The sequence below is a fragment of the Patella vulgata genome, chromosome 6 (genome assembly GCF_932274485.2).
Source record: "Patella vulgata chromosome 6, xgPatVulg1.2, whole genome shotgun sequence".
Classification (NCBI taxonomy): domain Eukaryota; kingdom Metazoa; phylum Mollusca; class Gastropoda; family Patellidae; genus Patella; species Patella vulgata.
Window position 1 is genome coordinate 16722122 of NC_065884.2, and position 15000 is coordinate 16737121.

Consider the following 15000-nt stretch of genomic DNA (forward strand, 5'->3'; position numbering starts at 1 on the left):
CGGTCATGCCTTCTTCACTTTGTTTTAAAACTACTAATGATTTAACAACTACTAATGATTTAACTGCAATAACTATGCGATCAAAGTTAGTTCCAGAAAGAAAATCATATAACTGTTCGATTGGTTATCTGGCATCTAGAAAATGAAAACAATTACTACAGCCTACATTGCAATTGCAAATCCATCACCGATGTATACAATTTCTCTCAGTCAATGATAACAAATTGTGTAACTCAACTGACATTATCAAGCTATGGCCCGCATCGGATAAAAATTGTGACCTGTGGAGTGTCCAACATGTTGTGGATAGACGGACGGACAGGGGCGACGGCCACATGAAAATGTGGGCATATAAAATATGAAGCGTAAAATTTCTCCAAGTTGCTGGCATCCTAACATGGGGGAGCTGCAGTGAATAAGACGCTGGCTTGCAAATCAGGAGGTCTCAGGTTCGACCCACACAGTTGTTTTAAAGATGGATATTATATAGTTTACTAAGTAAATAAAATGGAATGATTATCAGTCATAAAGGTACAATTTATTTTAAATCTTAATGTAGAGAGAGAGAAATGGGATTAACGGCCACTCGACACAAACTAGGTCATTTGGGGGCTAACATATACATGTGTTTCAATTTTATTTCAATAATTCACTTGCGCTTAGGAGTCTTTAGCAGTGAGAGGACCCGGAGGAAACCTACGGGGTTGGATAGACAACCCTTCTTCTTGTCACATATATATACTCTTAAAAAAGTAGGGGATATTGAAATGCAAATACCTATGCAGGTTGCGATATGATAAATAGTCATGCACATTTGACATGCTTTGAGAGTATGTTGAAATGTTCACAGATGAAGAACGTATCGCACCAACAGAAAATCTGAGCTGCACATGCTACACGCAATAGCGTCATACACATGGGAGGGGGTCATTGTCAAATTTGACATCAAGGATGAGTTGATGAAAAATGCCGCGTGCTGGTTTATCTATCCATGTTTGCTTTCCTATCGGTTCTTGCATAAGATTTACTGTTTAGCGTATCTTTGCTTTAGTGTTTTACGTTTAATTTGATCGGGGGATGTGTACGTCAACACTGCAAGAAGTGGCCGTGGCACTGCAAGAGGAGTGGGTCAGATTGCCCCAAATCGTGATTGGACGGTTGATTAGGAGCATGCCGCGACGAATTGCAGAATGTCTGAAGAATCAAAAACGTCCATTTTCACATTTAACGGTGTATCTCTTTGTGAGTGAAATGGGGTCGTCAGATATGCCGCCCATATGAACTGCTTATGTTCATGCGTAGGCAATTGGCCTGTTATTAACAAACAGTGGCTACCTCTAATAAAAACAGCAAATATAAATAAATATCCCCTACTTTTTTTTTTGAAGAGTATATATATACTGAGCGCAAGGAAAACGCATCACTTTTTTTCCGAATATTTTATTACTAGGTGGTTTTGTAGGTATAATATTATGCAATACTATGAACTATTGTTTCACACAATGCTCCCAAACGCAAAAAATATCGGCCCGTGTGCACAAAAAAAAAATTGCACGAGATGCACATGAAAAACCCAATATTCACGTGCAGCATTGTGTGTGAGCCCTTTAAAAGCATGTTTTCAACTTAATGTGCAGTACATGAACTGTGAAACGTCAATCTGTCGTAATTTGTTGTTGGACGTGTGAAGGAATTGAAAATCAACGGAATGAAGCCATGGGAATGTCCCGGGCTAGCATGTCCAGACACTTGCTAGACACTTCAATTGTCATCAGTCCACTATTGTAAGGTTGGTGGAACGTGTTTGAGTTACTGGATCAACACGTGACCGTCCACAATGCGTTACAACCCAGGCTCAAGACAGCTACATCCGGGTCACTCATCTGCGTGACAGATTCCGCCCAGCGACTCGAACAGGTGCATCACCGTCAGGGGCGTTTGATATGGGCTCAAGGACACCAGACATGGAGAAGAGTAGACTTGCAAAGTGTGCTCTTCAGTGATGAGAGTCGCTTTCATCTTTATCACGCTGATGGCCGTCAACGTGTGTGGAGACGTCTTGGGGAACATCTCGCAGACTGTTGTGTCTTCGAAACGAATCGATGGGGTGGGGGAAGTGTAATGGTGTGGGGAGGCTTCACATTTCATCACCGGACCGCCCTACTCATTTGCAGGGGTCGCGTTAATGCTGTAGCCTACCGTGATGATGTCTTGCAACCAATTGTTGTTTCGAGCGCATCAACAACTTCAGCACTTCCAACAGGATAATGCACGTCCGCATACCGCCCGTTTTAGTATGGACTACCTGGCTGCTAACAACATCAATGTCTTGGACTGGCCAGCCATGTCTTCGGACATAGAACATGTCTGGGATGAGATTGGACCCCGTCTGTATCGGAGACCACAGATGCACACCATTGCTGCTTTAGAAGCTGCTCTTGTCCAAGAATGGAACAATTTGCCCCAGGCCTTCTTTCAAACATTGGTTAATTCCATGCGACGTCGCTGCACAGCGTGCGTAAGAGCCCGTGGAGGACACACGCGCTACTGACATCTGTGTCGTACTTTTGGTTTTGACCCCCCTGACTTTGTACCGTTGATTACAGATTAAACATCCATAAGTGTACAAATGTGTTGTTATTGATGTGTTCCCATTTGAATATTGTTCACAATAAGAAGCAAAATAAATAAGATATGTTTACAGGATCATTTTGTTATACGAAAAACTAAGTGATGCGTTTTCCATGGCGCTCAGTATATATAATTAGTAAAATAATATGTACCTGTTCAGACATAATAATTGTGTCACAATAATATTTTCCCGTGAGCTGATAGTGAAAAAACTTCAATCAGTCAGGAGGTAGTTGACTAGCTAACCGGATGTGGACACTTCGTTGGACACGCATATACAGGAAGTGGGCGTGGCCTGCCTGTGAGTGTGTCTACAAATTGAAAACAAGTATGGCGGTTGTTGTGAGTTCTGTCTCTGAACACAAAGTTGCTGTGGGTTCTGTCTATGGACGCCAAGTTTCTGTTGGTTCTGTCTCTGAACGCCAAGTTGTGAGTTCTGCCTCTGAACGCAAAGTTCCTGTGGGTTCTGTCTCTGAACACAAAATTCCTGTGGGTTCTGTCTATGAACACAGAGTTCCTGTGAGTTCTGTCCCTGAACGCCACGTTGTTGTAAGTTGGCCACTCTACGCAAAATTGTAGGGCCTTTCACTAAATGCGGAGGTAAAGTTTGTCTGGTCCTCGCAAACTGGAACAAGAATTCTGGTTTGATAAGAATGGGTCTTCATTAAGGTAATTTGAACAGTTATCTGGTGAAGTATCTGAACGTAAAGTTGTGAGTTCTATCTCTGAACGCGAAGGTGCTGTGGGTTCTGCCTCTGAACGCAAAGTTGGTGTAGGCTCTGTCTTTGAACGCCAAGTTGTTGTAAGTTTGGTCACTGTTCGCAAAGTTGTGGGTACTTTCACGAAACGCGGACGTAAAGTTTTGGTGGTTCCTCGCAAACTGGAACAATAATTCTGGCTTGATAAGAAAGGGTCTTTACTATTAAGGGAGTCTGAAGCTTTAGGTTCTGTTTCTGAATGTTCTTTCTTTCCAGAATTCTGAAATCAATAATATCACTAAATGTAATGTCACTATTGGTAATTGTATCTGTCTCTGTTAATATGTTTCGCTGTCAGCTTCTGATATCGTCAAAACCAATAGTACATATATTGGCACATCACAAAATTTACCCTAAATATTCACCAATGACTGTGATCAGCTCGATCTCATTTACAACTCAAAAATCCATCCAAATCATCCCATGCAGACAATGTTGGATTAACTGTTAGGATTTCTGAACCCTCGAGTACCAGACAAATCAGCCCTAATAAAATGGGCAAATCTTGTCATAAATCTAAAAGTTATCCAACTGCAATGATTCCTATGAATTCATACGTTAATGTGAACATATATACAGGGGTAGAAACTAACCTGAAATGGTCACTAGCCATTTGGGCTAGTAGCTTTCAGATCTTACTAGCCCAGCCAAAATTCTACTAGCCCAGTAAGAAACTGACACGAGACGTAAACATTCTGATTTAGACTGTTGTTTTATTCATCACTAATCAATCAAAAACACCAAAATACATGCACTTAAATTTATTTTGGCACATTTAATAATACAACAAATAGACTTTGCTCATTGTTGCCTCTGTTTTTTCATCAAATAATGAATTCATTAATCAGTCATGAAGACATATATTAAAATTCAATTTGGCACATTTCATTTCATATTTGTCCTTTGGAAGTTTAATCTTCAATACAATAGATTTTTTCAGGGGCCTCATTTTGCACTGATTTAGCCACACCAAGAGCAGCTTGGAGAAGCTGGTGTGCTCTCTGTTCCATTTCAGTCAATTCAGAATGTGTTAAAGACTGGGATTGTGATTCATTTTCATCCATATAGTTGGGTCTCCTCTGTCGTACTGAGGCACAATTTGTATTTATATTTCATTTATGTTTTATAAATTCAGTTGTGATGTGCAAAATAATATGATGTAATGTCCTTAAAATTTAATATCATAAGTTGTCACCGAGTGACGAAGTTATTAATAACAGAGAACGTGTATTTACGAGCGTCTTCATTGCCGTAATATATCGCTGTTATAAAACCTTTTAACATCCATGCTCTTCGCTAAATTGCTTCATGTATATATATCAACGATTATGTTAGGCGATTTATGATAATTAAAGTAGCTAAGTCTCTAACTCAATATCATCCAAAATCTTCGACATTGAAAACACGATTTATTTGTCGGTTTAAATCAACATTGATGTTGTGATCTTACCGGGAAAAGATGGCCTTCTGATATTCAATATTTAAGACAAAATAAACATTTTACAATTGGTACACGAATCGTGTACCATAATGCGTTTCAGCGCTATATGTAATAAGGGGCTCGAAAAACGAGGCTAGGCATATTCTACAAGTCATGTCAAACGGTTACATTATTCTTATCTGGAGAGCATGCCCAATAAATAATATTGGCGTAGACTAGAATAACCAGACGCTAGAGATTGAAATTCGATGGACAATACTGGCGTATTTCGTCGTACCTAACTGATTAAAAATTACAGTAAAGACAGAAACGTTTGAATGTAAATCAATTTATATACATTCATATTACATTATTGTATGCGTTGCGACCCATTTGTGTCAGTTTCTAGGTCCCAGATATTAGCGACTTAGCTCCTTTAACCTGAAATATGACTGAAAAGTTATTCAATTATATCGACTTTCGCTTCATAATTCATCGAGGTGTAAACAGGGGCTGTTCCGTACCCCCCTCGTTATCATATAATTTCAACCAATCAGCAAGCTCGCTTGCTCAGATTTCATACCGGTATGGCGAAATGGAACAGCCAAAGATTAAAAACACGTAAATAGTGATGGCGACGATTTTCGGAAGTTAATTTCATGACAGTGTTCATTAAGTACAAATGATCAATTATTACAACTACCAAAATTTCAGGTCGCCACACGGGCTAATTGATTTTGAATTTCATTCGCCCTTACTGAATTTTACTCGCCATGGTCGACCGAGCGAGCGTTAGTTTCTATCCCTGTATATACAGTTTTTGATCGACAGGTGGTCCAAACCAACCCAAGTCATTGAGTGGTAGATTTCTTGTTTCATAGTAGGTGCTACATTTGTAACAGTGACGAAGTATAAACCACTGTTTGAAACATTGGATGAATTGGCTAGTCAGAATACATATAGATGGAGTAATCTCGGTGGCACTGTATGGGTGACATTTCTTCGGGTAATTATGTGATAAACGTATGCTTTCATTTTAAACGATGACATTTAAGTGTAGGCGTATTATGCTGCTTTGTGGGCGTATTTGTGAGGCTATCTTATTTACTTATTATTATAGCACAGATCTAAATAATTATGATGGTACTTGTATTACAATTTCGTTTCGTTTATTTTCTGATTGTAATCTCATCTATTTTTCCAAAATCCTCATTCATTTGTTGAAATTATAAGGAATTATGTGGAAAATGAATGGGGAATTATGTGGAAAATGAATGGGGATTTAACTGTCAAAGATATCACACCATTTTGGGTTAATTAGTTTGGTTTCGGAGCTCCAAAGATACAGAAGTACGGCAGTTATGGGAAGGTGTTTCTGAATTTATTAAAAGTGATCCTGATGTTTTAAGTGAATCTACAGCCGTACATATGGAAATAATTGAGAATGAAAACTATGCCTATATTGCTGACAAAGGAATGTTGGAAATAGAAATGGCCACAAAGTGTGATTGGGTGTATTTAAAATAATTATATTTTCCTTTACAATATGGTGTTGGGTTACCAAAAGATTCACCGTTTAATAAACTTTTTTATGACGAGTAATTTTTTCGAAATTAAAATTTTCTTTTTTTTCAGCAATATACCCACGATTTGCATACTCTTATGTTCCCAAAAAATGGCCTTGACTGTAAAGAGTTTTTAGCAGCTTCGTACACAGCGTTTGCTTACCAGAGTTATTCACCTTTGTTGTGAAATGTTAATCAACTCGGCAAGGTGTGTCAAATAAATATAAATGTCATAAATAATAATGGAACGCAGGGCATTTTTAGTATAGGCTAGTCAGTGGGCGTGGGGCAGTATTTAAGAGTAGGGCGTCCACAGTCCAGAACAATGAATACCAATTAGAAACAAAATACGAAGTGAAATTATAGAGGGGGGGGGGGGTGCAGGTTGAGCACTTTTTCGGATTCCTTTAAACATGCCCTGATAGATACAAAAATTGCAATATCCATATAATCACCATTTTCTTTTAAAATTATAAAATAGTAAAATGTGTGTTTCTTCCTTTTCGCCAGGATGTTGAGAATATACGAAACCGGTTTACTACAGATATGGAAACGAAGATGGTGGCCAAAACAAGGAACGTGTAAATGGTCTTTAATATCCGAAGTGCTTTCTACGTCATTGCTTTAGGAATAGCGATTGCTTCAACAATCATTTTAGGAGAAATTATATATACTCGTCAAAAGAAGAAATCAGAGTAAATATTTGTTGTGTTATAAATTCAGATTACCAATAGGCATTACACAGTGGTTTTCGGCCACATATTGAAATTGAAACCTCAAAATATACAAGAAATGAAATGAAATGGGGTTTTAAGTCCTACAGTTCTGTTCCTAAACTGGGCTAATGAAGACGGGCATACGCCATACAGTGTGCTATGAGGGAAATTTTGCCCGGACAGCGGCACTACAGCCTACTCTTATATCGAATTCCAACTGTCAAGGGATCTTTTACGTGCACGCCAATGTGTACACTGGACCTCGGTTTTCCGTCCCATCCGAACGACTAGACAGCTGTCCTTGTCAGGCCCTCCGTCCTGCATCACTGACAAGGGGGAACCACGCCGGAAAATCTGGATGAACTTCCTCGGCCAATGCAGGGATCGAACACCCGACATCCAGGCTAGCGAGCCAGCGTCTTACCCACCGTTACCCCCGGGCTTTAATCTAATACTATGGAGCCCGTCATGTTTTTTTTTTAACAAATTCGAGCAATCCATCAACTGATTCGGGATGATAACTTACTTAAAACTAAATGTTCACCTCACAGTTTTATGTGTCGAGAAGTAGTCTTAAAAACTAATTAAAACAAAACAAACATCTCTTTAAGATTTCATGTTGGACGTACCATGCAGTGTCAACAGGGTGCAACACCTGTGTATCTATCAGAACTACTAATGGAAATTTTTGTGCAGTCCATCATCTAAATTAAAACAAGTCGGAGACAGAAGCTTTACTACTGCAAAATAAGAAAAAGAAAATAATCGCGACATCAAACTCTTACATGTTTCAAATCCAAATTATAGACTCGTTTGTTCAAACAAAGCTATGTAGATTAAATTTAACAGACATGTATATAAATGAATGAATGAAATGTGGTTTAATGAAAGATTTAGTAGGGTGATGTCGCTGACTAGTGTCTGGTTGGGAAACTTGCAAGAGAATAATAAATAAATCGATGTCCTGGGCGTGAACATATTCCTGAAGCAATGGCCCGAGAAATCCCTTTATGGCCATTGCTGGATTGGCTTCTAATACTTGAACTTTTGAGAGAGTGTGTCTATTCGTCCCGTTCAATAAAATCTATCCCAAGTACAGCAACATGACAGCCATTTAGATAATCTTGGGTCTTCCCTAAAACTTTGGACAGTGATTTAATGTATTAAAAACGGTGAAATTATTGTTCTTCTCCGTACTGTATTGTTTACATTGTATTTGTTTTAATAGCCTCGTTTGTCACGCAATTAGTTTTTCTTCGTTTCTGCAATATGCACTGGTTAATTGGGCATAATAATATCTGAGTCCTGACGTAACATTATGTAAACATGTTTGGTCCAATTTGGAGCTCTGTTTAAAGCGTAATGATATTGTTCCGCAGTTAGCTATTGGTTGCTAATCGGACTACTGACCAGTCATAATTTGGAACAGAAATTGGCTTCCTTTATAGAAGTGTTTAGTGGGATCAGGTATAATCAAACGAAACACTGCGGGGAGTATGAGGCGTGAAGAACAAATGGCATCTCCTCGTGCCACCATTGTGATAGATTGAGACCATCAGTTTGATCTGCTTTCCCATAACCATCATTCACCCAATCTGATTAAAACGCAGATCCTATTTCGTTTCCTTTTTTTATATTTTAAAAGTTTCTTTTACTTGTCTTTACTACACTAGGATCTGGTTTATGCAAGGGATTAGCCAATGAAACAATCTGTTGCAGCGCGTTCTTAGGTGCCTCAAATTCAGTTCAACAAACCTTATTACGAACTAACCAAACACCTGAATTTGGTTAAATTCAATTCAGCCGTTTGGGTGAATCAGGCGCAAATGTAGAAAGTTAACGGATCGATGGACCACATACAGGGTGTTCTGTGACGTACGTGGCTTGGAAAGTTGGTGTGGACTTTTTTAAGATACTCCAAAAGCAAATGCAAAAACAAAAATTGAAAAAATAATATGGCGACCATCTCGAATCTTTCTCCAAATATATTATAGCGGCCATCTTCGATCTTCAATATTACGGCCATGTAAAAAAAACATATATCTACCAATATCAACTTCTTTACTACTTGGCTGTTTTGTCCGTCCAAAATCTGCTCCTAAACTGTCTGACTATTACAAGCTGAGTTAAATGATAATCACAGCTAATAATATGTTTTGAACCGACATTACCATTCTATGACCTTATTTGAAAGGTCGATGACCATTTGGAAGTCAACACGGTAGTGGTTGTTTTATTTTCCAGAAATGTTCGGGGTTTGTTTGTTTTTAAAATAATATTCACCTAAATTCCATTTCAAACATGCATGCATTCCGTGCATGATACAACAATCGAGCAACCTTTGACCTAATAATAACACTTTAGTACCGAACGTTATGGGCATTTCAATACGTTAAAAAAGTTTAAAGTCCTATAAAAAATTTCTGCATAACAGTCCGTAAATAAGTCAGTGGATAAACTTCGATCAATATGTCAGAAATCTGTGTGAAAATTAATCCCCAAATGACCTGTGCATCGATTCAAAACTTATTTGTTGGCATATATTTCCCTCATAATTCTGTCTCATATTGAAAAGCCACAGAAACAAATTACAATGGGGAGTTGTTCAAATCTCTTTGTTTAAACATACATAAAGTAAGATTTAGTTAAAGCGCAGACCGTTCTTGCTATAATAGTTTAGAAATAAATAATGAAAAATGAATATATTGAAAATTTCAGTCAAATTACTTCATTGTGAGCTAAGTTGTGAATTTTTTAGGAGTAGCGTTGTCTCGATGATCCATTTCCAAATTAGATTATTAAATGGCGATTGTGTTTCAAATTAAAACCATCCGGTGGTATTAAGAGTTGAGTACGTGAAAAAATGTCTAATTAATAATTTATATATCATTTGAGGCCAAAAGAAAGATCTGTAATGGGCAGAATTAGCTCGCAATGCACATTCTATAAGGCTCCTAATTTAAAGGTGTATTTCTTAATAAGTCGCGATCTTAGATACAAAAACCTCTATTAGACAGGATGAAACACCTAGAGGAAGTACGGTTGGTTTGGGATGAAAAACAATTTGCTTCGGAGGAGATATATTGTTGCGGAGGAGATAAGGTCGGTTGGGGAGGAAATACGGTTTGTTGCGTAGGAGACAGTTGGTTTAGGAGGATATAAGGTCGGTCGTGGAGGAGCTAAGGTTGGTTTGGGAGGAGTTAGCGTTAATTAACCAATTTAGATAGGTAAACGCAGACAATACGATGATAAAGCAGTGATGTGTCATGACAGAAAAACCAACGACCCATACAACAAACTCTGTTAGACATAATGTAACACTTACTTTGCCTCTGTCCTTCTTGACGGATGTGTTAATCTGAAGGTTTTGGCGGCCATTTTGAAATGGCTCAAGTTAGTCAATTTAAAGGGGGTTGCTATCAAAGCCCCATGCATAGACACCAAACTAAACTTCATATCACACTTACATTCCATGTTTAACCAATTTAACCAATATTAATACTACTTTTTGGGGGTGAAGGTAACTTTTGAGGACATTGGACCCCACGGCCCACGGTCACTATACAATACCCTTAATCGTGAATATGATGCATGGAATTATTAAAGGTCTCCCATTTTGGTTGCTTTATCTACAAAATTGAATGTATTGGAGGTGGTCGAAAATTGAGCTACTTTCAAACTGAAAGTGATTTTTAAGGATAATTTGGCTAAATAGTGTATTTTTCGGCTGAGAATGGTGGTTTATGCTTAAAGGAGGCAAATCTCAAACCCTATATCATCCACAGTATTTGACATTGTAAACATGACTTATTGCTCAATTGAAATCAATATTAATTGTTGTTATCTTGCCGTGAAAAGATGGACTTCTGATATCCAATATTTAAGATAAAATGAGAATGTTGAAATTGGCAAACAATCGACCGGACTATGTGTACACCCTTGGCGTACACAAGATAGAAATTGGAAATATGAAATGAAATGGGGTTTAACGTCCTACTATTCTGCTCAGGTAGTGGCACTATGGCCTACTCTTATAACGAATTCCAACCACCAAGGGACCTTTTACGTGCATGCCAATGTAGGCCTATACACGGGACCTCCGTCCTATCCGGACGACTACTACACAGCTGTCCTTGTCAGGCCCCCCGTCCTGCACCACTGATAGGTTAAACCACGTCGGAAAATCACGATGAACATTCTCGGCGAATGCATGGATCAAACACGCTACCCCCAGGATAGCGAGCCAGCGACTCACCCACTTAGCCACTGTGGCTACAATCTAATAAGACAATACCCCTCTGTACGACGACATAATATCATCACATATCACATTGTATGGTGTATTTCATTTCAGAACTCCGGAAAAAGAATAATTCGCATTATTGAACAAACTTTACATACTGATATATTGATATACATATAACACAATAAATATTACAGACTAATACATGAAATATAAATATTAAAATCATATATTAATATTACAGGCTAATGCATCAAATAAAAATATTACAGACGAATAAATCAAATAAAAAATATTACAGACTAATGCATCAAAAAAAAATATTACAGATGAATAAATCAAATAAAAATATTTTACTGACGAATAAATCAAATATAAATATTACAGGCTAATGCATCAAATATAAATATTACAGACTAATACATGAAATATAAATATTACAGGCTAATGCATCAAATAAAAATATTACAGACTAATGCATCAAATAAAAATATTACAGATGAATAAATCAAATATAATTATTACAGGCTAATAAATCAAATATATATGTAAAGCTGCACTTCTTTGTTTCACGTTAAACGATGAAAAGATAAAAGGTATGCCGACAAAAACTATATATATATATATATATACATATATTACAGGCTAATAAATCACATTACAGACTAATACGTTATGTATAATAAAAAAAATATAGTCAAAATTAAGCACACAATAATTGTATCTCTTAAAATAATTTTGTCGTATATTGCCCGATGGTGCAGAAAGGCCGGCCGCTTGAATCATATTTCATTTCAATTAAAAGATAACTTTTCAAAACGATTGGGAAATATACGGTCCCAAAAATTTTAATTCGACATGCATAGCTTGTCCTTTTACATTAATGAATAAACTAAATATTATCACAATTATATATTTATTTACATGACATAAATATAGTACAGACTTGTCAAATCAATTAAAAGCAAGCAGCAAAAGTATTACATGTCTATAGGTATGTAATATAAATTACAAATAGTCAAAATTAAAACACTATGTATTTATCGGCCGTAAACACGTACCTGTATTTGTCGACCGTAACCATACGCGTACCTGTATTTGTCTACTGTAAACACCATACACATCCACGTACTTGTATTTATCTACCAATCGTACATTATTTATACTAGATACAATATTGGACTCGCGTGAAGTATTTCATTGTCTGTATTTTTTAAAAGTTGTTTAATTAATGGCCTCGACCTTAAGACATTGCGTAATGTATTGAAACAATTCTCGTTACTTGATGTCTCGCTTTCGACCATTAAACCATAAATATTATTACTTTGTTAACTAGTATAGACGCATTGTTATTTAATGTATTTATCTTAATTACATCCCACTTCTCGTTGCCACTGGCAACTTTTGATATAACTGTCCTGTTTAATTGCAATACATGCATTAAAGTATCCGTGTATCGGGAATGGATACTTTTAAACCGTTTTAGATATCTATCAAGCAATAAGTAGCGGACGTTTAGTCCGACCCAGATCGCAATTGATAAGAATGGCTCTAAACATAGTACATGAAACAACTAGTCAAAATCATAGTAACAAAACAAAATGGGGGGAACTACATGGCAGTTCAAAAACATATACAATGCCATTAAATTAACATAACAACATATTACAAAAATCAATTATTATACATATCAATTGGCATCTATTTCATAATTTGGTTTGATTTATATTAATATGCAAAATATATAAATTAGAATATTGAATAATTATTTTAATTAATTGTGATGATAGAAGGCGCAGTGCTCTTGCTGGACACTTCAAAGGCATTGAAAATAAGCAGGATGAAAATAAACCGCCAAGAAAGTCATAAACTTTATTACAAATAAATTTCAACGGAAGAACCATCCGCCGATGCATACTTTCACCAGGAATGACCCACGTTTCGCATTTCCTTTACACTACATTTAATAATATCGCAGTCATCTACGCCATAGACAAGAAGTTGTTTTGATGATGAGGTCTAAACAAACAGGATTGTTTTACGCTCAGAGTATCATAGCAAGACGCACGTTAAATACTACTCAGGACGTCTCTCCACTGCGAAATCATTCTACCATGAAATGTAACGTGAGGCTCAGAAAGGGATAAATAATGAAAGAGCAGAAAGTATTTGTCACTTTTCGGTTGAAACGACTCGATAATAAATACTATTTTTCACATTTTGCTTCACAATACTCGATAGAAATGTGATGTAAGTAACTTATTAGCACCTTTCCTCGTTGTATCGGTGAATATCAGGACAGTTTTGGTCGAGAGGCCCAGCCGAATATCAGGACAGTTTTGGTCGAGGGGCCCAGACAAGGCGGCTGGGCCCCTCGACCAAAACTGTCCTGATATTCACCGATACACCGAGGAAAGTGTGCTAATAACTACTACATACACGTTCTCTGCCAACATTCCCAATTGTCAACAAAGATAGGAAAGATCGAAATATTAATTATTTAAGGCGTTTGAAACTTACAAAGGCAACAAAAATCAGCAGCAAAAAGGGTAAAAGCGGACATTAAGTCCCACGAAAGATAAAACTACGATACGATATTTGACATGACTTTAATAAATACCCGAACAATAACAGTCATAGAGTTCGGTTGAAGAAATTTAAAATGTAAATATGAACGGAAATTCGCAAATAAAGCGATAAATATATAAACACAATCGATCGCACAGCTTGTATAAACGGTTGATTACGACACAGTATTCTCTCCCATCTAAATCGTCCGGTTGGCCGGGATACCAGATGTTTATATCAAGACTCGAACCATCCATCCAAGTAATATTACCCTCTGTATATAAATCATTCAACCCTATCCAGTAAACATTATCTGGAAATAATAGAGAAGAAAATCAATCTGGTTAAAACACAGACCCTATTTTGTTTCGTTTTTATAGTTCAAAATTTCATTTTACTTGTCTTTACTACACTTGGATCTGGAAGAGTTGTTATTTAACGCGTGTTCTGAATGGTGTCAGGGATAAGCCAATGAAACGGCGAGCTTTAGGCGTGTTTTTCACTGAACTGTGGGTAATCCACTAGTAACATCAATGCTGATTGGTTAATCAAATGTTTGACGTCATAGGGTCATAAGTCGACTTTTGACCCCTGACGTGACCCATCGCTATAACTTGTCCGATCTTCATGTAGTGTAGGCCATCGAAAGTATAAAAAAACGAAACGAAATATAGATCTGTATATTAATCAGATTAGAAGAAAATTAGATTTTAACACTCTAACACGACTTAGAGAAGAGAAGGAAATTAGATGTTTAAAATCTCTAATACGACCTAGGGACGGAAAGTAGATGTTGACTCTCTAACAAGAATGATGTTAGAGTCCCACTATCACGATTCGCGCTAAGATGAAAATTGAGGTTTCAATCGTGGAGTAATTTCGGTGATCCTCTTAGGTCTTATATTTTGGACGATTCAAAAAATTTCTACGATCCGCACGATTAATTGGCAATCGTGATCATCGCTTCAGATCGTGTTGGATTGTAACAAAGCGTATCTAACCGTGCTTCCAAATCGTAATGATTGGAATCGGTCTTGGACAACACAAACACCACTCTCTGTTAAGATGCACTGCGATCTCTGTATAAGTATCTGAACAG

At 37.1% G+C, this 15000-nt stretch overlaps 1 protein-coding gene across 1 annotated transcript in view; it reads left to right on the plus strand.

Annotated features, from left to right (window-relative positions):
- Window positions 1–7977, plus strand: part of LOC126823667 (uncharacterized) — a 28051-nt gene extending 20074 nt beyond the window's left edge. The window contains exons 4-5 of the mRNA XM_050552640.2: window positions 6885–7069; window positions 7702–7977. Coding sequence (XP_050408597.1) covers window positions 6885–6959 — 75 coding nt within the window. The 3' untranslated portion in view covers window positions 6960–7069; window positions 7702–7977. The remainder of the gene's footprint in view (window positions 1–6884; window positions 7070–7701) is intronic.
- The last annotated feature ends 7023 nt before the right edge of the window (window positions 7978–15000 follow it).